Genomic DNA, 25661 nt, shown 5'->3' with positions numbered 1-25661 from the left:
CCACCCAAGAGATAAGTGTATTTTTTGACTATTAGTTAGATCATGCTTTCCCCACCAAACTCCATTGTCAGTTCTTTCTCTTCAAGCTTTCTTTCTTAGTTATGGTAAGATTCTTACCTCTCCTGATCCTCCTTTGGTCTCTTGAATTGCTGTCCTTTTTGAACTTTTTTCCTCAAACCTGTTTCGCCTACATCGTGACCCTGGCTATTGATATTTATTTTGCCTAATGTCAGTTTTTAAGCCAAAAACAACCTCACCACAGATTGCTTCCCCTGCATCATATTCAAGTCAGATGAATCAAATATCAGTTACTCACTTCCATAGCTGATATGACTCCCCCGTGAACTGGATGCTCAATGAACATCCGTGGATTATAAATTGGTAGTTTGAGCTTTAAGAAAGGGCCAAGTATAATAATAATAATAATAAAGATTATTTTTTGTCAACCAAATCTTTTATTTTCATAATCTACACAGTTTGGGGTTGTAGTATTGTGGCGTTGAAACTGTTGAATGAACTGGAACAAATAGATTACAATGACCAGACAAGGGAGCTGTTTGCAGAAGGATGGTGGGATACGATAAATGCTGCATCCATGTAATAATCTAGTCATGGTGATTAATTTAAAAAAAATGAAAAACATTTATAATATATTGAAAAATGTTACTGAATTTGTTACTGAAAATGTGGGTTACTTAATGATATTTTCAGCATGATCACATCCATCCATATCGATTTGTACATAGAAAAAAGTTGGAAGTGTGCTGAAATGTAACAGTTATCTAAGATGGCAGGAATATGGAAGAATATTCTACAATGCCAATATTCCACAATGAAAAAGTCATTACACTTGAATGTAAAAGTTAAATATCCTTTCTTTTAAAGAATGTCCTAGGAATGCGTGTGGTAGGGCCCACTGGTGATTCTCCCCTTATATGTATGGATAAATCACTTCCCTGAGCTTCCATTTCCACAAATTGAGAAGAAAAATCACAATATCTGTCCTACATATTGTGAGGCCTTAAGCAGGATGATGTATCTGAAGCTCTTTTCTAAACTATAGAGAAATAGACAAGTTTTAGGTGTTTTAATTATCGGCATTGCTGTAGAGACGATGTCGCCGTTGCATAGAGACTCATGTGACCAGCTATCTTTGATATGACTCTTCTCCAGCATATTTTCTGACCTTCTGTCTTTTTTGGGGGCACAAACACAGCCAGGCCTCACGTGCTTCTTGGGTGACTGTGCTGGACATGCTCATGTCTAACTCCAAAGGAGGTAGGCCTGGAAGAAGGCCTTGATTACAACAAGATTCTGGTTTTCCTGGAAGCTTGCTTTTGAAATGATTCCTGCTTGAGCATTGTTTTCCAGTAGGTAAAAACTAGATTTTGAATCTGTTAACTCTAACCCTTCTGTCCCTGAGACCCAACTGTGTCCTGATTATTTTCTGCATTTGCATTCAAATCCTACCATTGTTTTAGTCCCAAAGCTGATCAGATGCCCTTACCTTGATTCATGTGAGAAATAGCCCATGCCTGCCACCTGGGGACCTCAGCTTTGTGGGTAGCATTTGGGCCTCCTTTGGTCTGAGATGTGCAGTTTTTCCAGGAAGTGAGATGCAGAGAAGTTGAGACTCATTCCATCTGCCATCTTTACTGCACTGTGTCCTCTTTAGGACAGATGTGACACTGGCAGAATGATATGGCCTTCCCCTTGGCAAGCAGTTCATGGTGAGGGGGTCATATGCTGAATGGCTCCAAACAGTGCCATTATTTGTCTCTTAGAGACAAAGGACATCTGCTAAGACCCTTGTTCCTGAGTAAGATGAGTCATTCCATAAAGAAGATGATCTATATAAAGGGCCTAAACATTCCCTTGGTCTAAAGCTGGAAATGAGGAAAAATCTGAACGGATTAATGATGCATTGGTTTTAATCCATTGATCCAATGATTAATGATCTTAATTTTTATACACAACCTTGGAACTTTTGGACAAAGGGGAAAGAGAAAGACAAGGGCCTCAAGTGGAAGTGTATAAGGAGAAAGGAAGCAGACAGCAGAAAGGAAGCTGGGATGGGCACTTTGTAGTTATTTTAACCTTCTTAGAAGTTTCACTTTAAAGATAGCTTAGTTCAAATTTGCATTTGGATTTTCCTGGTTTATTGATCCTGAGACTAGTTCTCTTGACCATAGCTTCCTGATTGTTCATTGTTAAGACAAGCTAAAATAAACATACATCCCCTGACTAATTGACAAATAGCATTTTTGAGCTCTAATCACAGGATAGAGAATTTACTCTGACCTAATGCTTCACAAGAATTATATCCCTTAATCTACAAATAACTCTTTTATTGGCCCTATTTTGCAGATGAGAGAACTGATGTTCAGAAAAGAGAGTTGCCCAAGGTCACACAGTGAGTGTGCCAGTCATCTGTCAGTTTGCGCTCAGCTCCATACCTCACCTTGGCCCTGCTCTGCTCTGTAGAGGAACCACATATCCCAGACTCCCTTGCTGAATAGCTTCCAGGGAGTATGGGCCAATGGGAGGTACTGGTGAAAGAGTGGAGGACAGGGAGAGGGGAAAATCAGAGGATTTTCCCTGGCATTCCCAGCCCTGCTTTAGGCAACCTATCCCATGGTGCTTGCATCTCCCTTTTGAGTCTGGCTTCCGTTGGACAAGGCCTCCCTCCCATAGTCTCAGTTCTCCCCAGGCTGCCTCTGCCGCCAGGGACCTAAGCTTCTGCCAGATGGCCCTGGCTTCTGGGTTCTGGTAACAACATCTACTTGTGTCACTCCAATCCTAGAGATGATAACGGCTTCTTTCTGTTACTAATTTCTCATTGCCTCATTGTCTCCTGCTAAGGACTAAATTGTGTCCCCCTCAAGTTCATATGTTGGAGCCCAAACCCCTCAGTATGACTATATTTGGAGATAGGGCCTTTATGGAAGTGGTTAAGGGTAAATGAAGTCATAAGGATGGGGCCCAGATCTGATAGAATTCGTGGCTTTATAAGACGACAAATGAAATGATCTAGCTCTCTCTCTCTCAGCCATGTAAAAACACAGTGAGAAAGTGGCTGTCTACAAGCCAGAAAGAGACCTCTCTCCAGAACCTGACCATACAGGCATTTTGATCTTGGACTTCCAGCCTCCAGAACTATGAGAAAATAAACTGTTGTTAAGCCACCCAGTCTAGGAGATTTCGTCATGGCAGCCAGAGCTGACTAATTCACCCCCTTTTCGCTTCTCAACCTTGCCTTAACTTTGTGGTACCATTTCCCTGCATTAATTCCCATGCTGTTTGAAACCCTTAGAATGTTTTTGTATTTTTCTTCTCTTGAGTGACCTCTGACTTAGCAACTCAGCTAGGAAGTTCAGACTTGAGATTCCAAACCAAAATCTGTGTTTTTAAAAGCTATGTTGTATTTCTTAGATTGTTTTCATTGTTTGCAGAGATTTGGGGGAAGAGCCAAGTAAATAATTTGAAACCAAGGCTCTGTCTGACCAGTACCACCGAAAAGGATGGAAATAGGAAAAAAAAGTTTCAAGTTTTGAGAAGTTCTCAATATGACATTTCAGACACAGCCTTTGTAGTTACGGGCAGAGGTTGGGAGTACGCATAGAGATAGATGACTCTTGTTAGTGGCCTTGCTCCAATGCTGCAGCAAGGGGGGCAGGGGTATTGTGTCTGTGCAATGTGGAAATTGATATTCCTTGCCAACATCATGAAATGTATCATATGATGAAATGCCAAGTGTGGAACTGAATCGAGTGTTAGCGTGGCAGTTAATTATATAGTTTTCTCTTTTCTGATAACACATGGATTTATAGAAGGTTAATATGGGCAAGGTGTAAGTCTCTAATGTTATTAATTTTCTCATCCTTTGACAAGTCTTTCTCCTTTCTCCAGTAAGAGTTCACTTCTTTTTACCCAGTTTGAGGAGGAGGTAAATACTTTGAAAGGCCTCTTTCACTTTTTCCCCCCCAGACCTTGCATTTTACATCTTTTAATGAGAATATTGAGATCCATGTCTCTTCCTGAGAACTATAAGCATATCCTTCACAAAGGACATGAAGCAGAGCAGTTTGCTAATTGCCAATGAGAAAGTGAAAACTTTAGGAATATTGGTGGCTATTTCATGGGCAGCTGATTAAGAATGGAGATGGGCATCAGTCCTCCAAATGTCATGACCACATGATTTGTTTCTATTTATAATACTCATTCTAATATGCTAAGGGAATGAACCCAGTAGATGGACACGGTTAACTTCTTTCACAGGGACATGGTGATTAGTAAGATAGACAGTAATGCCCAGCGAAGGAAATTTCATCTCAAGTTATGATAGTAACAGATTGCAGTGAGTGGGTTATGGAAGTGAAATAACAAAATTTGTCCAAATTTCCAACAGGTTACATTCAAGAAACACTTTTTATTAGAACTGTCCAAACCTATTTAATGATAGATACATAGAAATAATTTCACTTGATACCTAATAATCACCTTAATCCAATCAAAATACTTTTCCTTGTTTTCTCTAAGGAACAAATTGTTGATCAAAGATGATAGGCAGGTACAGTTGCTGTACCCTACAGAATACTTATGTTATAGGTGAGTAACTAATAGAAGAAACATTCGCTTGCTCATTGCCTTCTTTAGAGTGTGAGAAATGGAAAAAATAGGGACATGAGGTGTTTCATGTACCAGTCAGAACCTTAATATACTTTATTTGGTAAAGAGGATTCCACAAAGTAAATTTACATATTCAAGCAGAGGATAATGGAACCTAGCTGATAACCCAGGGGAACTGATGATGGATGTGATGTTTCTGCCATTTATACAGCAATGAGTTATAAACGAACACTCTAGGAGGTCAGTTAATTCCTCCATAAACTAAAAAAAAAAAAAAAAAAAAGAACAATGGGGACTGCTTAGGGCAGGCGAGGCCCAGTGGACAAAGATTCATTCCAGAGGTGAACAAACACAGAATATATATTTGCTATCTTTTCTGGAAATGTATGTAGTGGAAAAGGTATGGGCTTTATATGAGAAAGGCCTGAATTCTAATCCTTAGGCCCAAACATCTGCAAAAAATGACAATGAAAATAATACTTGCACATATATTTCTTATGAGGATTCAATGATTTATTACAGATAACGTGCCTGGCATATAATAAGCTTCACAATTATTATTGTGATGAGTTATTTGGATTTGGGCCTGGGCCTTCACCTTTCTGAAGGTCAGTTCTAGGAAAAAGGGAATTGAGATTGATATGACTCCTCAGAACTTGCACCAGTGTAGGGGGTCAGATATTGGAATGGTGGAAAGAAGGATTGGCAAACAGTTAAAGCTGCCTGATGCATGCCTCAGGACAAAGTAACTTTTCCTGTCACTCTAGGTGCTCCATTATAGGAGAGGCAACTACTTTTCAGGCACAAAAAAGGGGAGTTCAAAATCAGAAGCGAATTCAACTTTTAGGATTCTGTGATTCTAACTAACAAATAGTAAATAGAGTTCAAAGGTATCTAGCTCTTCTTAAAGGTTTGCTATAGATTGAATTTTTATGTGTATCACTTCTAAATATGATAATTTAATATATGCTATGACTTTAATTAATACTTTTTAAACTACTACTACTAATAATAACAAGGAGAATTTACCATTTACTAGCCACCTACTATTTATCAAAGATGGTTATTCACTGCTATGTTTAAATTTGTAATTTTAATTGGGCCACTCCGAAATTCAGTTCAGAAACAACTGGGTAGTCTGGATTATAAAGATATCTGGAAAAAAGGATAGACAGTTTCCTTTTTCCCCCTCCAGGTATTCACATATTACATATATAAGTGGATATAAATTAATAACACTTAGCTTTTTATCCTTCTAAATATTAGTACATGCTATTTCAAGTTCTCTTTAGCTGAAATATTCTTTCTGGCTATGAATAAATTTTTGACATCTAAATTGAGAAAGGTTTAAAAACATTATCTCAAGATTTAAACTATCCTTGAGGTTTTCAAGTTAAAATGGGAGGTGTGGAGATATTGTGACTTATGGTGAGTTCCAGGTTTCCCAAGTCCAAGAGCATATTACCATGTTACTCTGTGTTTGTGCTATATTACTCTGTGTTTTCAACCAATCTGTGGTTTTCTGGAGGAGATTATAAACTGTTAAAATTAAGGGTATTCAGAAGCCCAAATGTGAACAGGTAATTTTACCCTTTTCACCAAAATTCCCTTAAGAGATGAGAACCGAGAGGCACATGGGTGGCTTAGATGGTTGAGCATCCAACTTTCAATCTCAGCTCAGGTCTTGATCTCAGTCAGGGTCTTGAGTTCAAGCCCTGCACTGGGCTCCAATTAGACAAGGAGGTTAATTTCATTGACATCTCTTTTTCATGGCATCATCATGGCCTACTCTTTTATGAATGTGAGAAAACCCCAAGATAGAGCCTATGATATTTGCAGTTGGTCTCCAACTTGTGATCCTATGATTTTGATTCAGAATCGGGAATCTCCTGTGTCTGTCTTCTGAAAACAATATTGTCACTCAAGTTCTTGGGCCCTTGATTCCTTTCTCTTAACCCTCTTCCTCTCCCATCTCCCCATACTTCCAAAGCAAGACCAGAGGCATGGGGGTGGGCCTACGTAAGTGGTCTAACATCCTATTTAGGTCTTTGGAATGATTACCCTCCCCTTAAATATTGTAAAGAAAGGCTTTTGACCTAGACAACTGCTAATTTTTTTCAACTATGGTTTCTTCTAAATTAAGAATGCTAATTAGACTTAAGGAGTATTACCTAAAACTAATAACCTATTAAAGATATAATGTAATCATTTTTCAAAATACCTCAAATAAGAAGTAGAAGAGAACTCTGAGAGCCTCACATTATGATGTGGAGCACAATCAATATGGATTTGGGGATTTAAAGTTGTCTTCATAGGCTTAGCCCAAAATTATTTCTCTAATTCTCAATATTGTTTTAAATAATTTGCATCAAGAAACTTTTAAACCCCATGATTATGTAGGTGGATTATTTGGTATCTAAGCAGCTTCTATGGTTTATTGTAGTGAAAGGTTTATTGTAGTGAAAAATGCTATTATTTTCCACTTATTTTTTTCTATATGCATAATGTATATATTACAGTGTATCATTGTACACTGATGAAGAAATATATGTGCTTATGCATACATATATGTTTATATTGTATACTTATTCTGATAAACTTGTAATAGCAATCTGCATTGAAGTCATATATAAGGAAATTAATATTCCAGTCAATTTCTTATGATGACATTACATAAATTCTGTACTTATAGCTTTGATCCAACTTAAAATTCAATATATTCAGCAATGATTTTGATCAGCTACTATGTATCTTTTACAGTGCGAAATACTTCCACAGGTATCATCTGATTTAATTACCTCAGCAGCTCTTTGAAGAGTATGTTAGTGCCCCTATTTTACAGATAAATAAGTGGAAGCTGCCTTAGTCTGTTCTGGCTGCTATAACAAAATGCTAGACCAGGTGGTTTATGAACAACAGAAATTTATTTTTCACAGTTCTGGAGGCTGGGAAGTCCAAGATCAAGGTGTCATGATTCAGTGTCTGGTGAGAACCTGCTTCTTGGGTGGAAGATGACTCTCTTCTCAATGTCCTCACGTGGTGGGGGGAGAAGGGAGCTCCTTGAGTTTTCTTTTATCAGGACACTAATCCCATTCATGAGGACCCCATCCTCAGAACATAAGCACCTCCCAAAATGCCCACCTCCAATACCATAATATTGGATGTTAGGACTTCATGTACAAATCTGCAGGACACAAACATCCAGTCTATAGCAGAAGCTTAGAGGGATAAAATACAATGGACTCAAGACACACAATTTAACTACCTACAGACCTGGGACGTGAACTCCAATCCATCGTTTTTGCCAAAGCTTTCTTTATTCTTCTAAGGCTAGAGGAGCTCTGGAAGTGGACAAATTTTGGACAAAGCCAATAAAATAATTCACTGAAAAATAGCTCCTGTTTTCCTTTGGGAAAATTCCATAAACCAACAGGAAAAAGTAACTTGCTCCAAACTGGAACAACCAACCTATTTGTTGTGGGAATGAATATCCCAATGTTTTAATACTGTCTCTGCACTGACTGGCAATAGAAGACAGTGTGCTAGAAATAACACTTTCCTTTTCCATTGAACATTAAAGTTGTCATAAGAAAAATGTTTGCCACATTTTTGTACACTGCAAGCTGTTGTGGTAGAAGGAATCACCGCTTAATTTGTGTCTGGAGGTTTTATTCTTCTCATGATGCAAACAGTGACACAAAGAAGTGATATCACATCTTTTTTTTCTTAATGTAAAGAGATCTGTAGGCATATTAAATGAAGGACTCATGGCATAGATCTGTTTTCTTTCCATCTGAAGAGAAAGAAGAGATCACCCCAGAATCACCTTATAACTTGAGATGGCCACAGTGGATGGATTTGAGGGGCAGTGTACTGCAAGGGGTTAAGCATAGATGCTCTGGAGCCAGAGTATCTGGATTAAATCCCAGCTCTATTACATACTAGCTGTGTGACCCAGAGAAAGTTAACATTTTTTTTTTTCTGTGCCTCAATTTCCGATTTGAAAATTGAGAACTAATTAGCTTTGGTACTTCTTACAACATTTAAAATGAAGAAGTATCTCTAAGGCAATCTACTGAAAAGAAGAAATTCTATTTATCAATGGCTTAATGTCATTGTAGCCTTGGACTGATGATAGTTAGGGAAAAAGCATTCTAACTTCATAAATACTTGGAGGTTTACGCTGAGTTTTAAATGTAGTCTCTCCCTGTCACTGAACATATTTGAAAACATAATTTCACATTGCTTTTTCTTTAAATAGTAGTATAATAATTGGCATTGCCAATAGAATTAGTGAATTCCAGGAGAGATCATTGTATTCCCAGGCCCTAGCTCATGATAAATGTTTGCTGAATTAATGATACAACCAAGCAATCTGATACCTTTAGACATGTTGGCATGGCTTATCAAAAATATATTCTATTATTATTATTATTTAAAGATTTTATTTATTTATTTGTGAGAGAGAGAGAGAGAGGTAGGCAGAGGGAGAAGCAGGCTCCCGCTGAGCAAGGAGCCTGAGGCTGGGCTCGATCCCAGGACCCTGGGATCATGACCTGAGCCAAAGGCAGACACTTAACAACTGAGCCACCCAGGCGTCCCATGATATATTCTATTATTTTTAAAGAGGACAGAACAGTGCTCTGGAATATGTGGAAGTATTATTAAAATTCTTTTATTCTCAGGAAAGAAAATGGGAGGGCTGAAAACAAAGTTGGAGTTGAAGGGACAAGCCTCTAGAGCTGGCCTTGGGGAGGGCTTCTGATTGGTCCTGTCATCTGAAAACCTACATGCTACAAAAAGGGGTTTCTAAGCTGTGCCTCAGGGGCCAGTGTTGGTAATGAAATGATTTTAGGTATAGACAAATATTTTTATACTAATGGCTACATATTTAGTCTTTTCTTTCTCCCTTTCTTCCTTTCTTTCCTTCTTTCTCGCTTTCTTTTTCTTTCTTCTTTCTTTTCTTCTTTCTTTCTTTTCCTTTCTTTCTTTCTAGCCTTTTATTTTAAAGATTTTTTTTATTTATTTGAGAGAAAGCACGAGAGAGAGAGAGCGCACACACGCGTGGGCGCCTGCACGCAGAGCAGGGGGGAGGGGCAGAGGCAGAGGAAAAAGCAGGCTTCCGGATGAGCAGGGAGCCCCATGAGGGACTTGATCCCAGGACCCGGGGATCCCAACCGACGGAGCCACCTAGGCACCCATATTTATTTATTTTTTAAAGAGATTTTATTTATTTGAGAAAGAGAGGGAGAGAGAGAGCAGGGGGTTGGGGGAAGAGGCAGAGGGAGAAGCAGGTTCCCCGCTGGGCAGGGAGCTTGACATGGATTTGATCTCAGAAGCCCGAGATCATGACCCGAGCAGAAGGTAGATGCTTAACTGACTGAGCCACCCAGGCACCCTATTTAGTAGGTATTTTAAAAATTCAACAACACATCATATAGATCCAGTCTATTCCCACTTCATTTTAAAAAAAGATTTTATTTATTTGACGGAAAGAGAGAGAGCGAGAGCAGGAACACAAGCGGGGGCAGTGGGAGAGGGAGAAGCAGGCCTCAGCAGGAGCGGGGAGCCCGATGTGGGGCTCAATCCCAGGACACTGGGATCATGACCTGAGCGGAAGGTACATGCTTAATGACTGAGCCACCCAGATGCTCCTCCACTTAATTTTTTAAAAAAAGATTTTATTAACTTATTTGAGAGAGAGAGAGAGAGAGAGGAGAGAGTGAGCACAAGCAGGGGGGGAGGGGCAGAGGGAGAGGGAGAAGCAGACTCTCTGCTGAGCAGGGAGCCTGATGTAGGGCTGGATCCCAGGACCCTGCTCAACCGACTGAGCCACCCAGGTGCCCTCTATTCCCACTTCATAAGAGCTCAGAGACTCTTCCCTGGGGAAATGCTGCTGCATCATGGGTGCCAGTCTTGGTGGGACTATCAAGATGCTTCTTGTGTTGCTGGCCAAGGCATGGGACAAATGTATGCTGTGTTTCTAACATTCCAATGGAGTGATACAAGTTTTGAGTTTAGTCAGCCCTGTGACTACATGATGATTCCTACTACCTCCAGTCCCAGGGCTGTCTTAGCTGGTCTTCCCAACACCCACCTCTTCTGCTCATCCTTCCAACCTAGGAGTTGTCCTGAATTTTTCCAAAATGCTCTTTTTAACTTTTCAATTCTATGTAGCTAGCGTAAGTTTTTGCTGATTATATTTAAAAATTCTTTTACCGTGAATGGCATGGATATTATTACTTCAGAAAAATTAGTGTTTTAACATTAAACATGAGTTTTTAAAGGAAAATGTAAATACACCATGCAAATGATATGCAGATACAGCAAAAATTGTGACGATTGACAAATGGCTAATGATTGGGAAACATCATTGCAAATATTGATATTAGCAATAAGCTTCCTGGGTGCACTTAGGAATTAAAATTGGGGTATCTTGAAAAGCCATTAAAAAGAGCATCGAGGATTATATTATTGGGATGATCTGATTAATAAGAAAAATATGGACTTGAAACAAATAATATATTAATTAATAAGTTAGTAATGGTCCTAAAGGTCTAGAACAGATACATATTGAAAAGGGAGTGGTATTATTTCCTTGTGCAAGATCAGGCCTTTTTTTTTCCAAATCTAAAAACACTTCTTTGCCTATATGAGAGAAAACCATTTTTCTTTTTCTGAGTGAAGTATTTTATTTTTGACATTATTTTTCCCCAATTAATAAAACACCAAAAGTATAAATCTCTGTCAACCAAATCAAGAATCAGTGCTACAGAAAAGGAGTGTGTGTGTGTGTGTGTGTATTTGTGTTTGATATTTCTTGTTAGGACTGTTAATGATTTCAGTCCTGCTTTTTCTGGACACATTGTTATAAATGCCGTGATTTCCTTTGCGTCTCAACATGTTATGACTCCAGAGTTGTCCCTCTCACTTTCAGGTTCTGAGTTTTGGTTTGGGGTCAAAACATTTGGAAATTGAAGACTTTTTTTTTTTTTAAAGATTTTATTTATTTATTCATAAGAGACAGAGAGAGAGAGAGAGGCAGGCTCCCCGCTGAGCAGGGAGCCCGATGCGGGACTCGATCCCAGGACCCTGGGATCATGACCTGAGCCAAAGGCAGATGCTTAACCATCTGAGCCACCCAGGCACCCGGAAATTGAAGACTTTTATCCCACGAATCTTGCTTTTTTATCTGATGCTTGAATTTTTATTTCACAAATATACATTTAAAATGTTGAGGTGGATATTGGGCTAAATAAAGATTATGACACCTGAAGATGTTTTTGGCAATTATGTTTTCTCAGTGATCCCCCTCAGGGAAATAATGATAAGAAATGCAGGTCACTTATAACTGCCCCCACACCAAATAATCTACTGTAGGAAAAGAAAGGGTCAGGTAGTGGAGATTTCACTTTGAAATGACATGACACCATGCAATCGACTATGTTTCCAATATGACCTTTATTGAGCAAGTACTGCTGTGACATTTAACATCAATCAACGAAAGGTTGCAAACTGTGCATGTCAACGAGGTTCTCCCATGAACAAAAGTCCTTTTTAAATGCACCAGTGAGGTAAACATAATTATTCATATATAGCTTTCTTAAGGCTAAGAGAGTTCTGTATTTCATTTATTATTTTTGGCTCAGTTGGTTCTTTGCATAATACATCTCAAGACATCGCCCCCCCCCACCGAGTACCCCCCTTCCAACAGCTTAGGAAATTGGCCAATTCCCCAGGTACATACAATATCATGCATTTGAATCACCCAAAGACTGAGGAGGGAGCACCCTGAGCTTGCATGCAGTTCCCTCATATTGCACAAAGTAAAATACAATGTCTGGAGCCCCCATGGGAGAACCCGTTCTGTTTTGAAGCTGTCAATCACATGCATATTAAAATTGTCATATGGCTTAACCTTTTGCAATGGACTCAAATATTAGTCACTCTGGGTGACTTCCTTTACTATGGCATGTGAAGTGACCTTCTCTACCTTTTTGGTAGACACTAGCTTCTCCTCAAAGGTCTCTTCATGCTCTTCGACCTTTTGAGTGACGGTTACAGATTTAGTGATGTATTTGGTAGCACCATCGCCCCCCTCACTAGTGATTTTTTCTATCTTTTTGGTCACCACCACTTTTTCCTCACTTCTGTCTCCCCCCTTCTTTTCATCTGCTGGGCTCAGGTCTAGCCCATTGGTGACAACCCCTTTCTCATCTTCTCCCCCACTGCCTTTCGCCTTAGTTTCCTGTTCTTCCTCCTTTCCTTCCATCTCCCCATTTACCGCTATGTCTTCCTTCCTGGATTCCTTGGAACCCTGATCACCTCCTTCCTCCTCACTTCCCCCCTCCTCTTCTGCCTTCTCCTTCTCCTTCTCCTGAGGCTGTGGCTTCTCCTCTTTGGCATCCTTCTCCAAGCTCACCTTTACAGATTTGGTGACGGTGCTCACCTCCTCCGCCACTTCCTCCTTTACCGGGGACTCCGCCTTCTTCTTCTCGGGCACGTCTTTTGGCTTCTCCTCCTTTTTCTCCACCTTCTCTTCCTTGGGAGATTCCTTTACTTCTTCTTTCTTTTCTTCCTTCACTTTCTCTTCTTCCTTTTTCTGCTCGGCTTTCTCAGCTCCAGCTTCTGCTTTTGGTTTTACCTCTTCCACTGGTGATTTTGGCAGGGGAGACTTGGCTTTCTCCGGTTTTTCCACCTTGGCTTCTGCCACCGGCTCCTCCTTGGGAGCCACCTCTTCCCGCTTTTCTTCAGTTTTCTTTTCATCCTTAGCTTCAGCTTCCTCTTCTTCACCTTCGGCCTCTGTTTCCCCTTCCTCTTCCTGTTCACCTTCCTCTTTTTCACTAGAACCTTCCTTCTCGGATCCTCCTTCTTCGGCTTGGTCTGATTTGGCACCCTCCTCTTCCTCCTCTTCTTCCTCTTGGCCTTCCTCTTCCTCCTTTTCTCCTTCTTCTTCCTCTTTAAGTTCAGGCGCAGCTGCTTTCACTGGAGACTTTTTGGTAGCTACGACTTCCTCTTCAGCTGGTTCCTCTTCCTTTCCTTCTGCCTCTTCTTCCTTCTCTTCTTTCATGGACACTGCCAGTTCCTCTGCAATGGCTGTCAGGGCATCTTCCATTTCTGATTTCTCATCTTCCACTTTGGTTTCCTCTATGATCTCCTCGACAAATTTGTGTTGGACCTTTAGCTTAGGAGCCTCTACCTTGGTTTTCTGAATCTTACTGGATATTGTGACTGAGGGCTGTCGGTGTGTATACAGCGGCCCAGTGATGCTTCCTGCAAATGTGCTAAATCTGGTCTCTTCACCCTCCAGCAGTTTTCTAAGGATCGGATAAAAAAAGACACGACATAATTAAAATCTCAGTGGCCTTCTGAGTTTCATTACGTTACGGGTAATTGCAGCAGGTACCTTTCAACAAATAGAATCACATAAATAAAAGATTCTGTCAAGCCAGTGTGATACCTGCTATCATTTCACTGGTCTACTGTGTCATATCCAGAGATTCGCATGGACCACCAGCTAATCACCTGCTGCAGTAACTGACCACACCCAATAGTCCACTAACACACCCAGCCACCAAATCTCAGCTCTGTGGCTGTCTATTTGCTGCACCATGGATATGCTGAAAGGCTTCCTCATGGCCAAAAAAACATTAATGACCTTCTTAAGCATTTGGACTTTCAGGATGTACACTAAATTTCTTTTAGCAAATATAATGTTCAACAAATCTAGAAAACCGTTTAGCATATATCAGAATTTGGGATATATCAAGTTATAAATTGGTCTGCAATTTTAATCATAAAGTATGTATTTAATATATAATTATTCGGCTTTCCTGAAGAGAGAGATAGCTGTGAATGCAATTTATTACTGTAATGTAATGATGATGACTTTTTGGTAGTAGAGAAAGTGTTTAGTCAAGGATTTTCTCCTATGAACTTAGTCAACAGTAAGGTGACATCAGTTAGCAGACTTATAATCTTTTTTTCTTTTCTCTCTCTGGTTGTGTATCTAGGTCTGCAGATATAAATCTAAATAAAATAGAATATACATATTTTCTCTCTATTCTGTCTAATATATCTAATATATTCTATCTAATATATGTGTATATATCCATCCTATCAATCTATAGCTGTTCTCAGCCAGATGATGGCAATAGTAAGCTGTAACAGAGAAACAGAAATTGAATGTCCTGGAATTTGTCCTTGACATTATGAAGTCGAAAAGCTGAAACCACTAAATGAAATATTAAAAACTAAAATTCCGTTTTTGTTTCAAACAGTTGGAAAACATTTTTCACTAAAATAAAAAAGTTTAAGCATAAGCACTGAAATCAATCAGCGCTATCCCTCAAAACATTTTATTTTAAATACTTATTTTAACTAATGTTTACTCTTTTAAAACTGTGTAGAGTGGTAAAACCACATTTACAATTCTTTAGAATATATATATATTTTTTAATTAAGAAAGAAAGCCACGGACTGATTTAAGATCCCTGCCACCTGCTCGCTTTAACTTAAGTGATGGGGTTCCTGCCAAAACAGCCTCCGCAGTGCGGTAAGTGTTTCCGCCGGGTCCGCCTGGTCCGTAGTGAGCACGGTACCTGTACGCAGCGATCTCAATATCCAGAGCCATCTTGACATTGAGGAGGTCCTGGTATTCTCGCAAATGACGAGCCATTTCCCACTTTGTGCCCCGGAGCTCATTTTCCAACTGCTGGATGGTATCCTGAAATAGACACAGCCAGAGACTCATCCTTCCAACAGCAACTTCTACCTCCTCCCCCCACTTCCCATCCCGTTCTGTAAGCCCTGTAGCTTCCAGCCCCTTAAAACGCAAAAACAAAAACAGAAAAAACAAGGGAGTTATCAAATAAATAAACAGGATCTATTAGACAATATGAGATTTCCTGGGCACACCACGCATTGAGACCAGTGCACCTAGAACTCGTCTCAGCAGGAAACAAACGTGTTTGGGAAAACCCCTCGGCCGACCTGGCCCTTCTCCTCTGAGCCTTTTGGGCTGAAGCCAATTTTAAGAGTTCTTCTGATTACGGCCGGAAAAGTTGAGGATATATGAGTTTCTGCACAAGCTATTCTAAACTTGCTGCTTTGTCAACTACTCGAACGTGTACCTCCTACTTTAAAAGTAGACCTCCCCAGGAAAAAAGCACGTTTTGTAAAAGGTCAGGGCTCTTAAGAGCTGGAGACGGTGGGTGGGGGAGGGGTGGAGAAGGATGGGGAGGGGCGAGGCCGCTTTGCGCCTCTAGCTTGCTCGGCGTCGCGCGCGCGCACTGGCCAGCGGCCGCCAGGGAGCGCGGCAGAGAGTGCGCCGGGTCGCGTGCCTGAGTGTCGGGGGCGCGCGGCGCTGGCGCTGGCGCAGGCTGGCCGCGCAGTCGCGGTTCCTACCTGGTAGCTGCTGAGGTCGTGGTTATGGCGCTCCTCGATGTCGCTGAGCTGCCGCTCCAGGGACTCCTTGGTGCCGCGCACTGACTCGAGCTCGATGCTCTTGGACTGCAGCTGGCGCCGGTACTCGGCTATCTCTTCCTTGGCGGAGCGGATGGCCTCCTTGTTTTGCTCGGCCGCCTCCGTGAGCTTGGCGTAGCGGCACTTAAACCACTCTTCCGCCTGGTGCATGTTCTGGTCGGAGTGGCATTCGAGCTGGGAGCGGATCTCCTTCAGCGCCGACGAGATGTCTGTCTTCAGGTAGTCTTTGCGCTCCACCGTGATGTGCGACGCCTGGATCTGGGCCAACAGGTCAGCCACCTCCTCCTCGTGATTGCTCCGCAGGAAGGCCACCTCATCCTGCAGCGACTGCACCTTCTTGTCCAGCTCCACCTTGACCAGCGACGCCTCCTCGATGTCTTTGCGCAGCGCGCGGATGGCCGCCTCGGTGTCGTCGCGCAGCCGTGCCTCCTCCTCGAAGCGCTCCTTGAGCCGGTGGATGTCTTCCTCCAGGTGATCCGAGTCCAGCTGCACCTGAGCCTTCTCGTGATTCACCAGCTCGAGGGTGGCGCGCAGCTCGCGGATCTCCTGGTCGTACGCGTCGCCCAGCTGGGCGTGCGAGGCCTGCTTCTGCCGCAGCGCCTGGATCTCCGCCTCGATCTCCTTGTTCTGCTGTTCCAGGTAGTGCACCTTCTCGATGTATCCCGCGAAGCGGTCGTTCAGCCCCTGCAGCTGCTCCTTCTCGTTGGAGCGGGACAGCTTGTAGTCGCCGCCCGGCCCGGAACCCCCGTTGAGCAGCGACGAGGACTGGCTGAAATCGAGGCTGCTCTCGGCAGAGCTGAGCATGGCCGAGCTGTAGGTGAGGCGCGGGCCAAGCGCGCTGCGCTTGTAGGAGGAGGACACGGTGCTGGGCGAGCCGCGGGACCACGACTGCGAGCGGAAGCCGCTGGACGGGGAGCCACTGACGCGGCTGAAGCTCGAGCGGGTGTCGGTGACCCGCCGGTAGGCGGACGGGTTGCCCAGCGAGTCCAACGTGTAGCTCATCTTGGAGGCCTCGGGGCGTGTGGCTGTCACAGCGTTCTGCTGGTCTCGCCGCAGCCCATTTATAGCCGCGGCGGCTGGTCCCGGGCCAGGGCCCCGCCCCGTGGAGGCGGCGGCCGAGGAGGCGGGGACTGCGGGCACCGGGCCGGGGGAGATGAGGGGGGTAAAGACGGCTTAGCAGTGATTCAGCGCCGGCTCCACGTGGGCCCACGCCGCATCGGACCCCGGACTTTGCTGCCCGGTCCCGGCCCCTCCCCCAACTCTCCTGTTGGTCCCAGGCCACTTGTCGCCTCTCAAGCCCCTTCTCTCCATTTCTCTTCGCCTTTGGATTGCGTTTTAAACCCTCGGTGCGAGTATTCACGCAACGCCCTTTCTTTGTCTAGTCACTCTTCTGCCATTCGGGCAGCTTTTCTCCCGACCTGCTGGCCACCTTGTTCTTTTCTTATACCCACCGCTTTCTTTTCTTTTGCCCTTTCTCCATTACTTTTTTCTTTACCCATCTTCTGTGCTGAATCTCTTTCCCTTCTTTTGGGCATCTCTTCCCTCTCTCACGTTTAGCCTTCTTTGGTCCCACTCACTCCGCCCTTCTCTCTCAGCCCCTTCCTCCTGGGCCTTTTTCTTCCCGTCCTTTCCTTCTCCCCTACTCCTTCCTCCCCTCCCCCTACTTTCCTCCCCTCCCCCATCCTCATTTCCCCTCGCCTCCCTCCCCTTCCCCCATTCCTCCTTTTAAAGCAGCCCGGGATGAACGCAAGCCCAGAGTTGGGCCTAGAAGAAAAAAACAAAAAGACTTTGAAGAACAGTCGGGCCTGAAGCCTTCGGGAAGGGGACAAAGAGGATGGGCCTGGGTAGTTATTTGTATTAAAAGTGGGATGTGGCGCTACATTCTGCTTAACGTTTGGGGGACGACCGCAGCTTCCGCAGGGGCAGAAGGTAAGGCGCTGGTGCTCGTTATGGCGCCGGCAGCACCAAGGACAGCGCCCAGGCCGGAGAGTCGGAGATTCCGCTGCTCTGGGGGCTTGTCACCCAGCGGGGCCTGTCAGGTTAGCGGGGGTTTCCTTCCCCCTCTTCTTCCCGAGTAAATACAGTTAAAGCCTGTTTGTAGTGACTCTGTTTGCAGGAGCCACGCTGGAATCGAACACTTAAGATTTCTCTGCAATGCAGAGTTGGCACAATGAACCGATTGCAGATTTTGAAAACAACTAAAATTCATTAAAGTCAGGTAACAAATAATATTGCAACCCAGTTTGAGGTTTCTAACATATGATAGATGCAAGAAATCAAGAGATACAGGGACTGAAATTTGAAGGTCAAATATTCTTTGGAAAGGGGAATTTGAAATCTGCTGAGGTGAAAAGTCCAGAGGAATATAGTTTGTGTGAAGTTTGAACACAAACAATTGCTTTGTCATCATTCTGTTCAGTACTCCCTGTATGTAACAGCAGTGATTGAAAAGCACCTGAATTAATTTAAAATTAACTTAAAAGTTGCCAAACAGATTCACCACAACCTTGAATTAAACCAGATATTTTTTTCCTCCATTTAAAGTATATTTCCTCAGTTAGATATTAATGACTGATTTGGAATAGACTTATCATATCTTTTAACATGTTTATTTCAACAAGGAATCTACCTAGACTTCCTGATGTCTGGTGCACTCTTAACTGGTAACATGCCCCTTTGTTTTACATAGTGCTTTGGGGTAATTCAGGGTAAAAAAGTTCAGAATCCTGCAAGACAAAGGGAAGAGCAGTGTAAGACTAAATGACTGAGTTTGCTGGGGCCATGGGCACAAGTGATTGCATGTGAAAAGCTTGGTACGGCTGAGAGGAACCACTGCTTGTGAAAAGCAGACACCCTAGACTTAAATATTTTCCTTTCACAGCATGCTTTCTTTAGGTCTTGTGTTTTGTTTTTGTTTTTGTTTTAAATGACGTGGTCATGTCAATCAGTAAGTTTCTAGAGGTTTATTTTTATTTTTTATTTTCATGAGATCCCTTGGTCCATTTGTATTTTAAAATAGGGGTTAATTTAGGGAATTACTTTTAGCTCATTAATGTGAAATTGCAGCATTGCAGGCTGTGGGGGGGTGGGGATGTTCTAGTTTGCTGAGTGACAGGTTATCTTTCAGGCAAGGAGAGCTCATGTCTCAAGCTGTTGGGAAAAGCAGATAACAGAGTGAGGGGATCGACTTGTGAATATTGGAAAAAAGGGGGGATTTTCTGGTTTCTGATGGATACATAAAGGAAAAGAGAAAGAAAATTTTCAGCCCTTCTGTAAAGTACTGCCAATCTCCAGGTTGGAAAGGTGATATCAGATAAGGCCAAGTGCTAATTATGCAATAATTATGCCTTAGTTACTTATTACTCTCCGCTTTTATTAAAAAATTTAAAAAGCCCTTGGGAGTTTTATGTTGCATTTGCGCTGGAAGGACTTTCTGCAGTGAGAGCAAATGGTTAATAGGCAGGCTGCTGGTGTTACTTTTCTTCAGGGTTTTAAAAATGAGATGACTCTGCAGAGAGACATTTACAAGGAAACACATGTCTAACTTCACAATTAGCCTGTTTTGCCTTGTATCTAAACTAGCTCAGAAATTGTTAAGCTTCCAACTGGTTACAGAAGGAGGAAAGCATTGCGTACAAACAAAATACCGGCCAGTTACTCAGGCTAAATCCAGTTAGTGACTATAGCTTATAATTGTAACTTTGGTGTCACATGAAGTATTGTTCAGTCTGGTCACAATAGGATAACCCAGAGAATTATATCAGTCACCTCATTCAGAGAAAAAAAGTTCCCATGGCTTAAAAAATGATTGGTCCAATTTCACATTGACTGAGATGTTTTATTTTATATTAGACTTTTTATTTTAATCACTCTTTCTGAAGGTGACTTGAAGGTTATGCTCATCAGTGAGTTTAGTATAGAAACTTTTTTAAGAAAGCTGTAACATTCATTTTTCCTTCTTTGTTTCATATTTTTAAAGAACATTTACCACCCTCATATTTTCCATAGAAAGAAATGTAAAGTTTTGCATTTTTTGCCCTAATAACACTAAGGCTACGGAATCTTCTGAAAATATTAACGAAAGAGGAAAAAAACCATGAGGATTTATCTGAATTTACAACACTGTTGAGTTTGACTATGATACTTTTATAATTTATCCTAAATTGGGAAGTTACAGATATGATTTAGATGTAAGACATTTTTAATTAAATTGTCTCTAGATTGTTGTACCATAAGCTACAGTGTGTTTTGAATCACTTCATAGGGAAATACAGAGCATGCTATGTGTTCTTTCAGTAGGTAAAGTGCAAAGATTAACTTTGTAGTTAAGAGATAGCTATCCTGAGGTCTTATCTAATGATAACAAGAGAAATATCCTTTGCATGAAGGGTTTATTCATTGAATCAAAAAATAAGTTTAGAAAAATGAGGAGTTGAATATTTCTTCCTTCTTCCCATATTTCTTTACATTTAAAAGAATACTTTTTGATACACAAAAATGCAAGGAGGATGGGATGTGGGAATGGAGCAGCAAGCAAGATGATCTGGATGGAAGATACCACTGTCAGATTGGTTGGCTGAATCTATCATAGATTAATAAAATAGTCTGTACTTTCCTCCAACCTCCTGTGATGTCTTGAACTTGATCATTTTGCCTGGGATCTGATTCTAGAACTCATGATGAATAATTGTTTAAAAATTGTCCTTTTCTAATTATTTAAGGCATTGTTGGTGTAGAAAGGTAGGGACTGAGTTCCCTGGAGTGAGAACATAAGGAAAATGAGAACTGTAATAATTCTTTCTACTTGAGCTTTGGGATGTCAAACTTAAGAAGCAGCTTTGACTTTTGATCTTTTTTATTTTGGATGTCCAAAGCAAAATAAAAATATCCTCGGGGGAAAAAGGCTGTTTCTTGTCAGGAAAATTGTGATATACATGCCCCTGTTGTCTTTAATTAAAACAAGTCCATTGAACCACAGTGTCCTTTTTCTAACATTAGACCGTGAAATGGTGTTTGCTTCCCTTGCCAAATATTGTTATTCATTGAATATTTCCTTCTATTTCTGTCAGTGACTGTTTTTTATGGAGAGTCAATTAAAGTATTAAAAAAATTAAAAACATTTCATATCTTTATATTCGAAATATAAGCTTAATCAGTTTCAAAATTCTATATCTAGAAATTTCATATTTTATGGGAGAAAGATTTAGCTTCGGCTTTAAGGTAGCTTGCTGAGTTTTTTGCTGTGTAATCCCTTCACCCCACCACCGAGAATCAGTCCTGTGGAAGCCAGAGGAGGAGGAGGATTTAGAATTTTTAAAAAGTATTTAAGGTACTCTTGCTAAAAGTGATTCTAAAAATAAAGTTCAATAGATGCAAAATAAAACTACTGTATTAATTTTCCAGTTTTTTTTAATTCGACACGTTGGCTTTACCTGTAAAGCGGATGCCATGCACTTGAATTTTTCAAACCCTGCATTGCACATAACTTTGCACCAGTGCGGCCATGTAATATTTATGGCATATTTTATCCCAAGCTTATCAAGGCCTTAGCAAGAGACATAATTCTTTTATTAGAAACTCTTAATTAAAATGAGCTTTGTAAAACTAGAGCAGATCAATGATCTATTATCTTTGGACCAAATTTCTGAGCAGAGCTGAACCCAGGGATATAAAACAAAGTCAGAAAGATGCTTCACCTAAGAATGAAGTCTCATCGGCCCAGGACTGGTTCTTCCTTCACAATCTCAGTGATTCTCAAAAGCAGTGTTCTTTCATAATCCTCAGAAAATGGGCACACTATCATATTTATCACTTTTCACTGCAATTGCCAAGAGCATCATGTATTTTAGAGTACTTTAACTCACCTTTTTGGGTTAAAGTTAACAAATACTTAGGTGTAGAAATCTACAAAGTGCCAAGAAACAATTTAAGTATTTTCTGCTTTTTTCCCTGTAATTTAAATATCAATAGTATCTTTCTGTTTATGTAATTCCAGACCCTGCTTTGTAAAATAAATATGTTTGAATATGTAATTTGCTATCTTAGAAGAAGGAATGTGATATTGTACGCCGGGCAACTTGGCTTCTAGTCAAATATTTGATTTTTAATTTCCTCTTAAAAAAACAACTACAACACTTTTACGGGCCTTGTAGATCAAGAATGATAACGTAATAATAACAATAATACAATAGTAATGATGATGGATCAGGAATATCTAATTGGGTCTGAGTATTAATTTCTGTCTCTGTCTTTCTTTCTGTCTGCCTTTCTCTCTCCTTGTTGATTGAGAGGAGTGCCATCGTGAAGTTGAAGGCGGCGATTTGACAGTCAGAAGTGGTGCCCCGTAATCTGGCCTAGTCAGACCTGAATACTGTAGTCTTTTACACTTAATGGTGCTCTGAATCCCAAAGCCATCATCATCACCACCACCATCAGATTTTATATGTGAATAACGCTTTACATAAAAGAAGCAAAACAAAACAAAACTTTGTTATCTCATCTGGAATCAGCATGGGGTGGGGGCGGGGGGGGGTAGATAGGGTAGAACACGAATTACTTTTCCCATTTTATAGTTGGTGAAATCCATTAAGAGATTTGTGCAAAGCCACATATCTGGTAAGTGGTAGAGTCAGGACCAGAATTCAGATTTTTTGATACAAGTGCTAACATTAAAAAAAAAAAAAATGTTCTTAGTACGTCCAATCCAGGCTCCATCAGCATGAAAAAAAATTAAAAGTAGGCAGATAGTAGTAGTCTCAATAACAATAATTGGTATTTTTAAGTGCGTACTACGTGCTGAACACGTGCCAAGACTTCACTGGATTATCTCAATTAACTATCACAACAACCCTCTGAGGTGATACTATTATTTATTATTTTTTAAAGATTTATGTATTCATTTGAGAGAGAGAGTGGGGGGAGGGGCAGAGGGAGAGAATCCCAAGCAGACTCACTGCTGAGCACAGAGCCCCACAAGGGGCTCGATCCCAGGACCCTGAGATCATACCCTGGGCCGAAACCAAGAGTTGGATGCTCAACCAACTGAGCTACCCAGGTGCCCCAGGTGATGCTATTATTATCTCTGTTTTGTAGATAAAGCAATTGAGCATGCAGGCACAGAGAGGCTAAGTATGACACAAAGCTAGGCAATCGTGGAGTTCAGATATGAATCCAGGAATATCAGACTCTGGAGGGAAGATGACCCTCACCACGAAGTCACACAGCCTTGAAGGCCACACAGTCCATCTTAAAGATATCATTTAAAAGCTATTATATAACTGTCAGATCATATTATAAAAATCTAGGACACACACTATACATTCTTTTGTGGACTTTTTTCCTATTTATATAAAAATAAAACATTTTCATATTTTATCAGATGAACATTATTTCTTTGTGACTGCATTAAAGATATTAAAAATGAAAGTTTTTGAGTTACTTGTCTTTGTTATTTTTTTCCCTCTTAGTTAATTTTCTACATAATTTGAAGGACATCTAATTCATTCTAGTCCATGATCCGTGGATAATATCCCTAGTCATTTGATCTATTAATTTATCTGGTATCTATCATTCATCTCTACATGCACTTTTGGATTAGTTTCTAGGAGATTTTAATTCATACTATACATTAATTTATCTTCATTATCACTCACTAATATATATTTATATACATTCAAATTAAAAAGAAAAAATAATCATTCTGTATTCACAATTTTTTGTAAATATGAAACTCTTTAACCTAAATTTACTTTAAGAGATCCAATAATGAGTACTTGAATCTTGGCAGAAGGAATCGCTTGGCCCACAGTCTTCATCAGGGAAGGTTTACAACAGGATGGCTGGTGAGGAAGCAGCTTTTAAAATCTATTAAAACAAGAAGAGATAGCCATGAATAATTTTAAGTGAATCTCTTGATCATCTATTTTATATACAAAAATCAGGGTTATGTGACTGTATTTATATAGGTTGCCTAGAGACAAGTCAGCCTTAATCCATTTTCGTTATTTATGATATAAAGTCCTCTGACTCACCCTGTTTTCATTTGTATAAATCTGCTTGGCTTCTGCTTTATCAGATAGGGTCAAGGAAGAGAATTGTTTCTCATTTTTCTTGAACAAAAGTTGACCTTGAAAAGAAATAGCATGTATCCTGTATTAGTCATTAACAGTCTGCTTCTGGATTTGGATTACATAAAATTATTAGGAAGTGAATTCCTAATGATGAAAATTCTTCCTTAGCCACTGTGAGTCATTTAATACAATTTGCTGTTTTCTCTTGCCCCCTGTTAGCCTACATGGTCCTTTCCTTCGGTCAGATTCAATGTGCTTTGGAAATTTGATGCCTCCTTGGAAACTCCTGAGAGTGACACTGGAGTACCTTCTTGAACATGAGGCATATTTGCATCATGATGAAGCCATTAGGTGTTTATTGAAGATCCCACATCACATTAAGGAGAGCTTTCTGCTTCTGGCTTGCCAGTCTCCTTTGTGCTCCCATGATCTGGTTTTAGCAAGACTCCAATTTTCCAAATCCTTTCCATTTTTTTTCAGATATGAGTTCTTCCTTTCAGGCTGAGGCTCAGTGTTTATGGTCTAGTTAGGTGCTACCACCTGCTGGACATTTCAATAACATCTCAACACTGACTAAATTTAAAAATTCTAAGTGGCAGATATCAAGTCTTACACATATATGTGTGTCTCACATTGTTTTACAGATAGTGCCCAATGAATATCCGTTGCATGAATGAGTAAATGAAGTTCTACCTCTTTTCCTAAAACTTTCTTTCAACAAACACTGGTCTCTTCAATATCAGGCATTGTACTGGACACTGGAGATTATACGAAGGGCGCAATTCCAGCTTGGAAGAATGAAGTCTAATGGAGGACTCAGGCAAGCAAAGATGTATTTACTGTGGCCACTATCTCTACTATATTAGAGATAAATAGAGTGTATCATGGGAGCATGGAGGATGAGAAACTAAACCAACTGGTGATAATGGTGGGAAGAGCTTCACGGAGAGCTTTCTGGAGGAGGTGACACCTGCGGTAAGTTTTGAAGTACAAGTAAGAGGTGACCAGGTGAAGAAAGGAGAAAAGCAACCAAAAGCATCAACATGAGGGCAAGCACAGGGTGCTCAAAGAGATGCCAGTGACTAGAATAGGGGGAACCAAGTAGCTCCGGGCTGAAGAGGAGTGTCTGTTGCCAAGGATAGAGAGATGGGATCATGTAGCATGGGCTGGAGAGAAAAGGACACGCAGTCTAGGCTGGAGAGAGGGGCACATGTAGCCTGGGATAGAAAGATGGCCGACAGCCAAGGTTGATGAGATAGGAGACATGTGGCCCAGGCTGGACGTGGATACAGAGAAGAGACCATGGAAGGTTTCCTATGTCATGACAGGACCTTTGCATTTATCTTATAGCTGATCATAGGCCAGTTAAGACATTTAAGAAAAACTTTAGAAAAATCACAGTGAGGGGCACCTGGGTGACTCAGCTGGTTAAGGGTCTGCTTTGGGCTCAGGTCATGATCCTGGGGGTCCTGGGATGGA

At 41.0% G+C, this 25661-nt stretch overlaps 1 protein-coding gene across 1 annotated transcript; it reads right to left on the bottom strand.

Moving 5' to 3' along the window:
* Positions 1 to 12064: 12064 nt before the first annotated feature.
* On the bottom strand, positions 12065 to 17134 carry NEFM (neurofilament medium). The gene is made up of 3 exons (XM_035023159.1): positions 16036 to 17134; positions 15231 to 15355; positions 12065 to 13946 (listed from the first exon to the last, which is right to left on the bottom strand). Exons 1-3 carry the CDS (start codon positions 17113 to 17115, stop codon positions 12569 to 12571), a joined length of 2583 nt encoding a protein of 860 aa, XP_034879050.1. The 5' UTR covers positions 17116 to 17134; the 3' UTR covers positions 12065 to 12568.
* Between the last annotated feature and the right edge of the window lie 8527 nt (positions 17135 to 25661).

Source organism: Mirounga leonina, unplaced genomic scaffold (assembly GCF_011800145.1).
Source record: "Mirounga leonina isolate KUSES-001 unplaced genomic scaffold, KU_Mleo_1.0 Mir_176, whole genome shotgun sequence".
Taxonomy (NCBI): Eukaryota; Metazoa; Chordata; class Mammalia; order Carnivora; family Phocidae; genus Mirounga; species Mirounga leonina.
This window is presented reverse-complemented; position numbering and strand designations above follow the sequence as displayed.